General features: G+C 41.4%; 1 protein-coding gene across 4 annotated transcripts; it reads left to right on the top strand.

Annotated features, from left to right (window-relative positions):
- Positions 1–330: 330 nt before the first annotated feature.
- On the top strand, positions 331–6,899 carry SVBP (small vasohibin binding protein). 4 transcript variants are annotated; one of them, XM_023727012.1, is made up of 3 exons: positions 331–475; positions 1,229–1,384; positions 6,442–6,899. In XM_023727012.1, exons 2-3 carry the CDS (start codon positions 1,271–1,273, stop codon positions 6,526–6,528), a joined length of 201 nt encoding a protein of 66 aa, XP_023582780.1. In that variant the 5' UTR covers positions 331–475; positions 1,229–1,270; the 3' UTR covers positions 6,529–6,899. The 4 variants fall into 4 exon arrangements, with proteins under 4 accessions (XP_023582780.1, XP_023582779.1, XP_023582778.1 ...); XM_023727011.1 differs by having other exon boundaries at positions 332–470; XM_023727010.1 differs by lacking the exon at positions 331–475 and adding an exon at positions 648–720.
- Positions 6,900–12,929: the final 6,030 nt, after the last annotated feature.

Here is a 12,929-nt window from a genome sequence, read left to right on the forward strand (position 1 = left end):
CACGGCTTGGCAAACAGATCTCACTTGACCCGCCTAATAAGATTGTGAATAAAGCAGCAATCACCATCCTCCACTTTTCAAATTAAGAAAATGAGCTTCGGAAAGTTAAAATTCTAGTTACAAGTTTCAGATCTCACCCTTCAAAGTCTAGCAGCTGCCCCAGAAAAATCTTCCCAAGAAAAGCTTTTTGTTAGTGGTAATCCCCCAGCCTCATCCCGACACGGGTTTTCCAGATATCCTCTCTGCGCACGCGCAGCCATTCTTAGCGGGAGAAGGGCCTTAAAGTGCAGCGGCCCTCCGCCCCTCCACCCCCAGCGCCCAGTCCCGTCCTTGGCCCCGCCCAGTCCAAGGAGCTGCGGGTTCTGAACGCTAGATGTAGAAGTAGGGAAATGTCATGGATTTCCGAGCCCCCGATTGAAGATCGGCTTGGGGCCTTGTCTGCGACGTAGCGGAGGCCTCACAGTCCCAAGGTCTGGTAGGCAAACGCATAGATTCCCGAGCCCTTCGGTCGGCGGCAGAGGCTCAGGCCGCCTGCCTCCTGCCGCCATTTTGCACCTGAAGAGGGCGGGAGGTGGGAGCTGCCCCTTGGGGCTGGGCGGCGAAGGGCGGGCCGGGGCGGGGTCGGGAGGAAGAGGGCGGGCCGGAGCGGACTGGAGGGCCTGACGGTGAGGTACCCTGCGTGGACCGCGTCGGGGCACGGCGCCCTGCGGGGAGAGTTAGGTCGGTAACTCTCAGGCTGCATAGTGGTGGGAAAGCCCTGCCCCGAAGGCCAGAAATGGGGTGCGAGGCCCGGGCCTGCGGGCTGCGAGACTTGGGCCGGCTTGCCCCTCCTGGGCCTCAGTGTCATAATAATAACAGCCGCTCGCCGGTTCAGTACTCTACAGTGTATGAAGCTCGTTCACATCGATTTTCTTAGTTGATTCTTAACACTGCTGTTCCTGAGGGAGGAAACTAAAGCTCAAAGTGGGGAGGAGATTTGCTTTTACGGGCAGTTCTACTCTGTCCTGTAGGGTCGCTATGAGTCGGAATCGACTTTACGGCACTGGGTTTGGTTTGTAGCGAGACGTGGCGGTGGGACTCAAATTTTACTCCTCCAAATCCGGCGCTCTTTCCCCCAGGCCTCTCTGTGCCTTAGCTGTCAAAGGAAGGGGCTGAGCTAGGTGTTAGTTAGGAGAGTGACTGGCAGTTCTTCTTGTTGTTAAGTTCAGCATCTTTCTGTACCATCCAGATCAGCAGATCAGAGCTGACTTAAGTATTAGGAAGCCCAGCCATGGATCCGCCGGCACGTAAAGAAAAATCCAAAGTTAAAGAACCTGTCAGCAGAGTTGAGAAGGCCAAGCAGAAATCGGCCCAGCAAGAGCTGAAACAAAGACAAAGAGCAGAGGTGAGATTATACCCTGTTGCCGCCAGAGTCTATTCCCCGTAGGGTTTTCAAGGAGCAGCTGGTGGATTCAAACTGCTGACCTTTTGGTTAGCAGCTGTAGGGCTTAACCACTGCACCACCAGGGCTCCGCAGGTGAGATTAAGGAGGGGGAAATTTGTATACCTGTAGTCTGCGAGAGATGATAATGGAGTAGAGGAACAGGGAGAACTGAAGGGGAGCCCAGCTAGCCTCCAGGCAAGATAGGTATTCTCCCAGGTTTAGAGGAGATCACTGAGGTCCAGAATGGTAAAGTGGCAGCCCGATTCACATGCCAAGTTATAGTCAGAACCCGGATCAGAACTAGGTCTCCCGATAACTCCTGGCTTAGAGATTTTGGAGTTGGGACTTGAGGGAATAAGGAAAAGAGAAAGAGAAAGAGAAGGAACAGGTAAGGGTAAAGGTGAGGGACAGAGAAAGCACGTGTCAGACACTCCCTGGCACAGATGTACTGGACTTGGCCCTGAAAGTAGCTGCTTATTATCAGGAAGCAAAGACCTAAACTTTAAACCCAACAAAGTGTTCCTTTGTTCTCTCAACACTTAAAATCAACTTAAGAATAAAAAGCTTAAACTGTTACACTGCCTATGTTGAGCCACATTCAGACATGAGTATTTTATTTTAGTATTTAATATCAGGAAAAAGTCTCTTTTTTCTCTTTCTATTCTTTTTTGTTTATTCCCTTTTTTGAGAAATTAAAAAATACAGAAATATAGAATATTATAACAAATAGCTGGCTACTCAGCACCCCAGATTGGTAGTGGTTAGCATTTTGTCATATTTGCTTGGAGTCTTTTTGAAATAAAATAAAACATTATATGTAAATTTGAAGTCCCCTTTGATCATTTCCTGTCTTACACCTGTTTCCTCTCTATGGGCAACCACTATTATGTTTTTTTTTAATACTTTTACATTCAAATATATTAGTAGATACCTTGAACAATGTACAATATTCTGTTGTATTTTTTTAAAATTTACATTAATAAAATTCCATATGTATTTCTGCATTTTACTTACATTGTTTTTATAAAACTATCCATGTTAATATGAGTCATTCTTCTTGACTGCTTTTAGTAGTCTGTTTTGTGAATACACTTTATTTAGTATATTTACCCATTCCTCCAGTGATGGACTTTTAGGAGATTTATAGATTTTTGTTCTTCTTGTTGTTTTCTGCTATTACAAACACTGCTGCAGTGGAAAACTTTTAGATGTCTCCTTTAGCACCTATGCTAGAATTTCTGTAGGGCTGTAACTAGAAGTAGAGTTACTGGGTTATAGGATATGTACATTTTCAATTTTACTGTTGTGTGCTGTCAAGTCGATTCTGACTCATAGCAACCCTATATGACAGAGTAGAACTGCCCCATAGGGTTTCCTAGGCTGTAATCTCTACAGGAGCGGATTGCCAGGTCTTTTCTCCTGCGGAGCTGCTGGTGGCTTCAAACCACCCACCTTTCATTTAGCAGCCAAGTGTTCAACCATTGTGCCACCAGGGCCCCAGCACAGAGAAAGCACTTAATAAACAGTAGTGATTTTCATCAGGAATTATTGTGCTTCCAGGCAGTTGGTTTGCTTTCATTTTGTGGACTCTAAATTGAACAACTGACCATGTTTATGTTAACTTGCTGAATTGTAATGTATCTTTATAAACCTTAAATTCTTCCTGGAATAAGGTGGGAATATAGATATAAAATATATGACATCATGAGGTAGGAGGTATTATCTTCATTTTCTAGTGAAATGATGTGACTAGAGTCCTGTAGTTAATGAGGGGCAGAACTGGGATCTAAACACAGAACTCCTGACCCTTGTCAGAACAGCTGCTTTGCTGTTCCCTTTATCTGTATTGCCTGGAATGTAATCTCCTAAAATAGGAAACAAGGCAAGACCCCTTGCAGAATGAAGAGATACAGTTTCCATTTAGTTCTGTAAAGATGCCACATTCCAGAAAGTTGGATGTGAAGGAAAGATGTGAATGGGAACCGAAGGCACATTTGGCAGTTGAAGCAGCGTTTGACACTGTCAGTCACCATTTCCCTCTTGAAAGTCTTTCGTTCCTTGGCTTGGACAGTCTGACCCATTTTGAGTCTCTTCTTTCTCTGCTTATTTTATTTTGCTTCTTTATTTATTTGTTTTTCTACTTATTTTATTTTCCCCTTTTTACCATTCTATCTTCTTGATCTGGATGTCTCTAAGAAGCTATTTAATATCCCTTTCAGTCCCTAGCACAGTGATGTGCACATTACAAATGCTAATTAAGTAGTTATTAAATGATAAAGTAGAAGTTTATATATATACACACATATCACACACACACAGTGGGTATATGACGCAGCCTCATTTGTGGATTGCTACTGAGCTTCCTGAGAAAGGGTGCCAAAACCAGGCCACCTTTAAGTGGCCTATAAGGAGGTTCTTGATGTCGCTTGAGGTTCCCCCTGGAATTTCCGTCCAAGAGTGGTGCACATCACTTGTTCACTTATGGGGGCAAGGAAAAAAAGGGTTGCCCATCATTCTTGTCAGTGGAGTTTGGTGGAAAGAGATAGGCAGATCTCTAAAGTGAATTGTTAGTATGTATCAATGTTAGTATGAACATTGATTGACTAAAGAAGCATCTTCCTGATTGATGAAAAAATACCTCAGTTCTGCTCACCTACCTCTGCTAGGGGCAGTGGTGCTTCAGTGGTAGAATTCTTGCCTTCCATGTAGGAGACCCCAGTTTGATTCCCAGCCATTGCCCCTCATGAGTAGCCACCACCCATCTGTCAGTAAAGGTTTGTATGTTGCTGTGATGCTGAACAGGTTTCAGCAGAGCTTCCGGATTCAGACAGACTAGAAGATCTGATGATCTGCTTCCAAAAAATCCGACCAGGCAGCGTTTAGTTCCGCTGTGCATGGGGTCACCATGAGTTGGGGGCTAATATATACAATATCTAGTGTGTACTGTTACGTAGTACTTAATAAAATGAAAAAGAAAAAAATTTTTAAGTATATGTAATGTGTATATACAGTTTAAGGAAGAATAAAACACACATCCTTGTACCTACCTCCCAATTAAAGAAATGGATGATGACCAAGAACTTAGAAGCTCTGCATATTCCTCTCTAGTCATGCTCCCACCCTTCCCACTCGATGTAACCTCTTAATTTTAGGTTAATCATTCCCTTGCTGTTTGTATCAGTTTACTATGCATGTATCCCTAAATAATATTTTAAACAACATACTGTCTAGTTGGGCATGTTTCTAAACTTTGTATATGTTACTATATTCTGTGACTGGCTTTCTTCACTCAGCATTATGTTTTTTGAGAATCATTTGTGTTGATGTAACTATTTTCATCAGTGTGGAATTCTGTTTTTATCATTCAAGCTTTCTATTCTAGTCAGTTTTGATCATTTTACTTTTTCTAGGAATTTATTTCATTTAAATTTTCATATTTATTGGTACAAATTCATGTTTTGTTTTATTCTCTGTTGCATCAGTAGCTGTGTTCTCTTTTTAGTTCCTAATTATGTTTTTTGTGCTACCCTCTTTTTAGCTTGATCATTCATGCCAAAGGTTTGTGGTTTTTTTAGTATTTTCGAAGAACTGTCTTGCAGTTTTGCTGGTCTTGTTTTTGGTTGCTGTTTCATTACCTTCTGCTCTTATTTTGTATTTTCTATTTGTCCCACTTCTCAGTCTCTTTTTTTCCTTTTCTTCTTTTCATTTAATCGAGTTATACTTCCTTCATTTTTTTCTTCTGTAAGTTGGGAAGTTTTATGATCTGTTTCTATTCTTTAGTGGACAGATTGATTATTACTAGGATAAAGAAAAGGTGAAGAATAACGCAGATACCCTGCTTTTCCCCTTAGAATGCCTTTCACTGTCTTCTTTTCACCCCACTGCCTGCCCTAGGTCATATTCCGACTACCTTCTCCCTGGACTATTGTAATAGATACCTCCTGCGAAAAAAAAATGTTGCCGTCTAGTCAATTCTGACTCATAGTGTCAGAAGCAGAGCACCAGGCCTTTCTTCGAGGCATGTCTGGGTGGGTTCAAATCACCAACCTTTTTGTTAGTAGTTGAGCACTTAACCAATTGTGCCACCCAGAGACTCGGGATATTCCTAAATGGCTTGTAATCTCTCTCCTCCCCACTCCATCCCTCACACTGCCTCAACTATCTTTACCAAAACATAGATATAATCAAGTTGCTCCCCTGTGCACTTATCTTTACTGGGTCTCCACAGTCAGACAGATGAAGTCTAGATTTCTTAGCTTAGCATTTAAGGCCTCAACATACTTTTCTTGCTTTTTCCAGCTCCCCAATCCCCACTCTATAATATCCTTCATATTAGCATACTTGGAGTTCCCAGAACTGATCCCATACCTTTCTATTATATTTATTTACTCATAATGTTTCCCCCTGAATCATTTATCATGTCTCATCCTCAGTCTCTACCTGCTCAAATCCTACCAATCCTTTAAAGGCCAAATCAAGCCACCTCACTGCTTCTTCTGATTCCCCAAATGGAAGTACACCTTCACCTCACTTATCGACTATCTCAGTATCGGACATTTTGCGTTTATGACAATAGTAAAAAATCTACTATCTGACTATTTTGCGCATTAACAACGTATGTCTGGCAGTAACGAACGCCGAGGTGCGAGGCAACATTAATGCTGGCTGTGATGATTAAGGTTATGTGTCAACTTGGCTGGGCCATGGTTCTCAGTGATTTGGCAGTTATGTAATGATGTATTTTGGCAGTTATATAATGATGTAGTCATCCTTCATTTTGTGATCTGATGTGGTCATCCATTTTCACATAATGCTGATTTTTGCATAACAACCTGGTTTTTGGAACCTAACCATGTTGATAACTGAGGAGTGGGTGTAATATCTACCTTTCTTATTCCCATATCACTATCCCTGCATTACTGGTGCAGTTCTGAAATTTTCAAATGACAAAGCCTACTGTGTGTGAAGATATGTTGAGCTCTGGCTTCCATTGCTAATGTATTTTTCCCCCCATTCAGATCTATGCCCTCAACAGAGTCATGACAGAACTGGAGCAGCAGCAGTTTGATGAGTTCTGTAAACAGATGCAGCCTCCTGGAGAGTGAGTCACTTCTATGTTCAAACTAGATGGGACCCCAGAAGCTGTTTGAGCCTTTTTTATCAGTTTTAAGCTGAGATGGCTCATTTGGAACTTTACAGAACTGGACAAGAAGACATTTGTGTTATCCCTAAAACTGGATAAATCTGAACTTACTTCTCACATGTAACTTCCACTTCACTGGTTCCTCCCATCTGAATTGGCCCAATACTTGCTGAAGAGACATTTTCTTCTTCTAGGACAGTAGATTTTTTAAAACCTTTTTTTATTGTTTGAGAAAATCAGTGTTTCTTGTGAAACTGTTTATCTTTACCAAAAATGCAAATAAAATATTAACAGAATGTTCACTTGTTTGTACTTTATCTTGGGGGTACCTAGCTGTAGAAAGGGGAGCCAAAGAAATGTAATAGGTAAGAAAAGTTGAGGTGAATAGAGGGAATCCTTCTCCTTCAGGAGGAGAGAAAAGAAAAAAACATGGTTGCTTCCAGTTTTCATTCTTTCTGGGGCTAAAGCTCTGCAGACCCTGCTGATCATAAGTTTTTAGCCACAACAGGTATAAATATGTGGCTCTCTACTCCCAGATGAGCCACTAGTCAGGGCTAGCATCTTAAAGCTAAGATTCTCCTCACCCTTGTGATTATAGATACATGGCAGCAGGCTTGCACCCACAGGGAGAGGGGCTTGCAGATGATTTTTTGCTTTTCAGTTTTAGGGATATTTTATCAGGCCTTGAAACAGACTTTGTGATGGGCATATTCAGACTCGTCCGTCAGGAATTAGTCACCCACCCACCTACCTGCCAGTTTTAGGTGTAGAAATGTAAAGTTGTTTTTGCTTCAGACATTTGTATCGGGAACGGTGATTATTTTAATGCTGAGGAAAAGGAGAGATTGTTCTTTCAGGATATTCCATTTCTAGGTATTCCTTGGCAGTAGGGGGAAGAAGGATTTCAAAGAGCTGAGTAAGTATGTAAATAAGGCAGATCTCTAGAGAGGGTAAAAGAGCCAAACACTGCCACTTCCTTTACTCTCCAAGCTGGAAATGCCTGTATTTTCCCAATGTGCTGGGAACATCTCAAGCTGTCCCCATGTCCTCTCTCTGCTACCTCTGAAGTCACTGTGAATATTGTTACCATTGCTTTGGCTTCTTTTAGGCACAACCTGGGGAGTAAATGGGGTGTAAAGAGCTTGCTACCACTGTAGAGAATGTGTTTTTGAGATCCCAAGTTATAATTAAGGATAATCTTTACAGAGATTATCCTCATAAGTGGTAATTAGGTTTTATAGTGCCCTGCTAAATTTGGGTTGAATGATCTTTTTATTTATTTTTTTAGGACTGGGGATTGGAGGAAGCTATCCTTATAAACTTAAGGAAATCTTGTGGTGTGCTAGAGAGAGCACAGTTTCTGGAGTCAAATGACCTGGGGTGAAGTACTAGTTCTACTTTAGATAAGTTATTAACTTCTCTAAACCTCACTTTTCTCATCTATATAATGGAATAATTCCTTCCTCTCAGGATCATTGTTGAGAATTACATAAGCTAATGTACATAATAGATCTTCAGCAAATGTTACTTCCCTTCCCGACGACCTTTCTGATTGTTTCATGGGAAATGTTTCGGGTTTCAAATAACCAAGTAATACATGAGCTGGAAATGCCTATATTTTTCCACCTGGTGCTGGGAACATCTCAAGCTGTCCCCATGTCCTCTTTGTCTCCCTACTGAGCGTTGGAACATGAGTGTTGGAAAGATTCTGCTCATTAGTTGGGAAGTACTTGAATTATGTCTCAGTCTTGGGTATCTTTTGTCTTAGAAAAATGCTCTAGTAGGGCAGAGATTTTCAAACTTCAGATGGTTGTGAAATCAGTTTAATAGATCATGAATCATGATCAGCTTTTCTTTTTAATGAAAGAATAGAAGATATCATGTGGGTGCCAAGTTCCTAGAAAGCGGAGTGTTTTGAAGTGTGCAGAAAGTGCCAACGTGTCTCCTGTGGGGCAACGTCTTCTTCAATACTTTATTTTGTGACATGTAGAAGATAACCCTCCCTCCACCACTTTACAATAACTCACATGCTACACTCCTTCTGACGCCCACTTCCAAAGGCAAACCTCAAGACTTTTTCAGGCTCACACTCCTGTGGACTGCATTACCCACGTTTGTCTGCCTTCTGGTCTCTGCTTGGCTTTGGCCAGTGAGCTCCACCATTATCTGAAAAACAGTTTCTGCCTCTTTCTTCAATGGAGGAAAGAGCAGGCAGAGCCAGGTCATAATCCTGGCTCCACCACTCCCTAGTTGCACGACTCTCAACAAGACCCTCTCAATTTCAGTTTCCTTGTATGTAAGAGAGGAATAATACCTTTTCCCCCACACTATTTAGAGGATTAAATGAAATTTACCTAGCATATAAGAAATACTCAAAAATATTATCTCCCTGACTTTCGGGCAACATGGTGCTATAGACAGAAGCACCATGCCATCCCTCCACAGCAAAGATCTGAAAAACTAAGCCAAACAGAGAAAATGGCAATCCTGAAACCCTAAGCATCAAATGAAGAGATAAAGAACTCAGCGAAGCACCAAATGGAATAAAAAACTGACAGAGAACAGAGAGTGAGGAGAGATACATGCAGAGGTCCCCTATCAGCTAACACAGCACGGATGCGCCATCTTGGACTCCTGTCGGAGATCGGTGAACAGGGTATGGGAAAGCAGCTTCATGGAGCTTCCAGCAGGAGACAGAACAACCAGTAACCAGCGATATACGCTTTCCTACCCCTTACCCTTCTTCAACCCCACTCGGCCTCCTCTGCTTCCTGCGGCCACAGTTTCTTGGCCAGGAAGCACTGGCTTCACCCCAGTGCTGCTTGGATTCCACTCGCCCACACTGGCTGGCTCCCTGAGTGCCATTAGTTGGCTGCTGGTGTTGCTTTTTTCTGCTGCTTTTGATTTCTTCCATACCTCTCACCACCTCCCCCTCCTTTCTCTCAAATACCTCGCTCTGTGCGCCATCTTTGCTTCTTCCTGAAGGGCTGTGAAATGCCGCTCAAATGTGAAACTGCTTCCCGTCCTGTGCTGCCATGCTGGTGGGATCCCAGGGCTTTTGTTTGTTTTGATCTGTTTGTTTGTTTTCTTTTTCGTTTCTCGAATTGGGAGCCTGTTCTAGCCGGGCAGTACTGTGCGACTTGGGACCTACCCTCTCAGTTTGTGCAAATGCACAGAGGGATCCCAGAGGGCATTTCTTTTTTCTTGGTTTTTTTTTTTTTTTTTTTTTTTTTTTTTTTTTTTTTTTTGTGGGGGGGATTTTCTTGTTCTTTTTTTTATTTGTTTCGTTAGTTTTCTCTTTTTGTCTTTCTTCATTATTCAGTTTCTCATCTCTCTATACTTACCTTCTCTTCCTGCCTCCTGAATACCTGGTGCTGAATGACACCTCTAACCCCTTCTAGCCAGGCTGTACTTCATGGCCTGGGAGCAACTTCCCCAGACCTCACAGCCGCACCAGTGTGATCCCTGGAAGCTTTTCTTCTCTTTTTTCTTTCTAATTTTTATTTATTCATTTTTCTTCTTCTTCTCCTTTTTGTTTTTCTCCACTTCTCAGTCACTCATCTCTTCCACTCAAACAGCAAGCTCCCATTAGCACTCTTTTTTGTTTGTATGTTTTTGGCTCCTGTTCCTCTCTCCTCTCTCTCTTTCCCAAACCCATCTTAGCTCCACACATCACAATCTCCCCCCTCCATCCTGCCTACCTGCACCAGGCGCTGAACATCACACCCCCAAGCAGCACAGGCACGGCCTACCCGAACCTGCTCTGCACTGATTCCTGGCCCGCCCTGTTGGCATTAGTATGTGCCACGAACAACCCATCCCAGCAACTCCTCTTCAGCTAGACCTGCCCTGCTGTACCATATCTGAGTGAATGACCCTGCCAATTGGAGAAGGAGGCGAAAAGTATCGTGCCCACAGATGAGCAAACAACAAAGAACGCACAGCCCACCTGCTCAGACATAACCAAGTAAAACAAAAAAGGACAAAACAAACAAATTTACAGTCAATAAACGAGGATAATAACTACCAAATGCCCCGAACACAGCAGACAGTATCAAAACATTTACAAAAACAGGACAGGATGGTTCCATTAGGCATCCAAAATAAAATACCAGATGACTTTCCAATAGAACTACCTGATAGGGAATTCAAGTCTCTAATATTCAGAGCTATCCAAGAGTTGAAGCAAATAGCAGACACACATGAGGAAAAAATAGACAAACTCATGGAAAGGGCAGACAAATTCATGGAAAATACAGACAAAAGAAGAATTCAGGAAAATAATACGGGAACAAAATGCTAAAATAAATTCACAAGTAGAAATCATACAAAAACAACAATTAGAAATCCAAAAGATAAACAAGAAGATTTCAGAAATGGACGGTGTCAAAGAAGGACTGAGGAGCAGGTTTGAAATGATGGACAACAGGATCAGCAAAATTGAAGACAAACACTTGGATACAACTCTGAGGAAAAATCAGAAAAAAGAACAAAGAAAAATGAAGAAACCCTGAGAATTATGTGGGATACAATCAAAAGCAAAAATCTGCGAGTGATCGGAGTTCCAGAACAGGGGAAGAAAACATAAAACACAGAGAGGATTATTGAAGAATTGCTGACAGAAAACTTCCCCAATATAATGAAAGATGAAAAGCTGATCATCCAAGAAGGTTAACGAACCCCATATAAGATAGACCCCAAAAGAAAATGACCAAGGCATATCATAATCACACTTGCTAAAACCAAAGACAAAGAATCCTGAGAACAGCTCGAGAAAAACAAAAAGTCACATACAGAGGAGAAACAATAAGACTAAGCTCAGATTATTCAGCAGAAACCATGCAGGCAAGAAGGCAACAGGATGATATATAAAACCTTGAAAGAAAAAAATTGCCAGCCAAGAATAACATATCCTGCAAAACTCTCGTTCAGCTATGATGCTGAAATTAGGATATTTCCAGATAAACAGAAATGAAGGGAATATGTAAAAACCAAACCAAACTTACAAGAATTATTAAACGGAGTCCTTCGATCTGAGAACAAACAACTTCAGCTCACAGGCTGAATCTAGGACACAGAATCGTACCAGCCAGATACCAATCTAGGAAATAAACTCTCAAGGACTATCCAAAACCAAAATAAATTCAGTAGGGAATCAGAGAAGTTAATCTGTAAATGACAACAATATCAGAACAATAGAAGAGGGAATAAACGGTGTAGGTATAGAACCTTCTAATGGAGAGGAAAGCAAGGCCATACCAAGGAATAATACACTGCTTCAAACTTAGGAAGATAAGGGTAAATTTCAAGGTACTGATAAAGTTAACAAACCTACTCATCAAAAAAAAAAGAGGAAACACATAAAGTCTCAGTAAAAACAAAATCTACAAAAACAAAAGAAATGAAAAAACCACAAACAAAAGGAATTCAGCACAGGAGAGTAACAGGAACGAAGAAAACGTCAGCACCACAGGAAAAAGCAATACAAAATGAGAGGAATAAACTCACACCTAGCAATAATTACACTGAATATAAATGGTGTCAATGCACCCATAAAGAGACAGAGAGTGACAGAATGGATAAAAAAACAGGACCCATCAATATGCAGTCTACAAGAGACAAACTTTAGAAACAAAGACGTAAATTTATTAATCAAAGGATGGAAAAAAATATATCAAGCAAACAACTCCCAAAAAAGAGCAGGAGTGGCAATACTAATTTCAGATAAAATAGACTTTAAAACAAAATCTACCATAAAAGACAAAGGACAGTATATAATGATTAAGGGGACAATCCATCATGAAGACATAGGCATAATAAACATCTACACACCCAATGACAGGGCTCCAAAATACATAAAACTAACTTTAACACCACTGAAAAGAGAAATTGACAGTTCCACAATAATAGTAGGAGACTTCAACACAACACTCTCGGTAAAGGACAGAACAACTAAAAAGAAACTCCACAAAGATACACAAGACCTAAAGGGCACAGTCAGCCAACTTGACCTCATAGACATATATAGAACACTTCACCCTACAGCTGCAAACTACAAATTCTTTTCCAACGCACATGGAACGTTCTCCAGAATAGACCACATCTTAGGCCACAAAGCAATCCTCAACAAGATCTAAAACGTTGAGATAATTCAAAGTATCTTCTCTACACATTCTTTTCCAATGCAGATGGAATGTTCTCCAGAATAGACCACATCTTAGGCCACAAAGCAATCCTCAACAACATCCAAAACGTTGAGATAATTCGAAGTATCTTCTCTGACCACAATGCCATCAAGGTAGAAATTAACAACAGGAAGAACAAGGAAAAAAAATCAGTTACATGGAAACTGAATAACACCCT

Source organism: Trichechus manatus, unplaced genomic scaffold (assembly GCF_000243295.1).
Source record: "Trichechus manatus latirostris isolate Lorelei unplaced genomic scaffold, TriManLat1.0 scaffold00015, whole genome shotgun sequence".
Lineage (NCBI taxonomy): Eukaryota > Metazoa > Chordata > Mammalia > Sirenia > Trichechidae > Trichechus > Trichechus manatus.

Excerpts from the sequence above, each read along its gene's own strand:
- SVBP (XM_023727012.1), top strand. The coding sequence starts at position 1,271 with ATGGATCCGCCGGCACGTAAAGAAAAATCCAAAGTTAAAGAACCTGTC. Across the intron at positions 1,385-6,441 it reads AACAAAGACAAAGAGCAGAG|ATCTATGCCCTCAACAGAGT; the intron begins GTGAGATTATAC and ends CCCCCCATTCAG.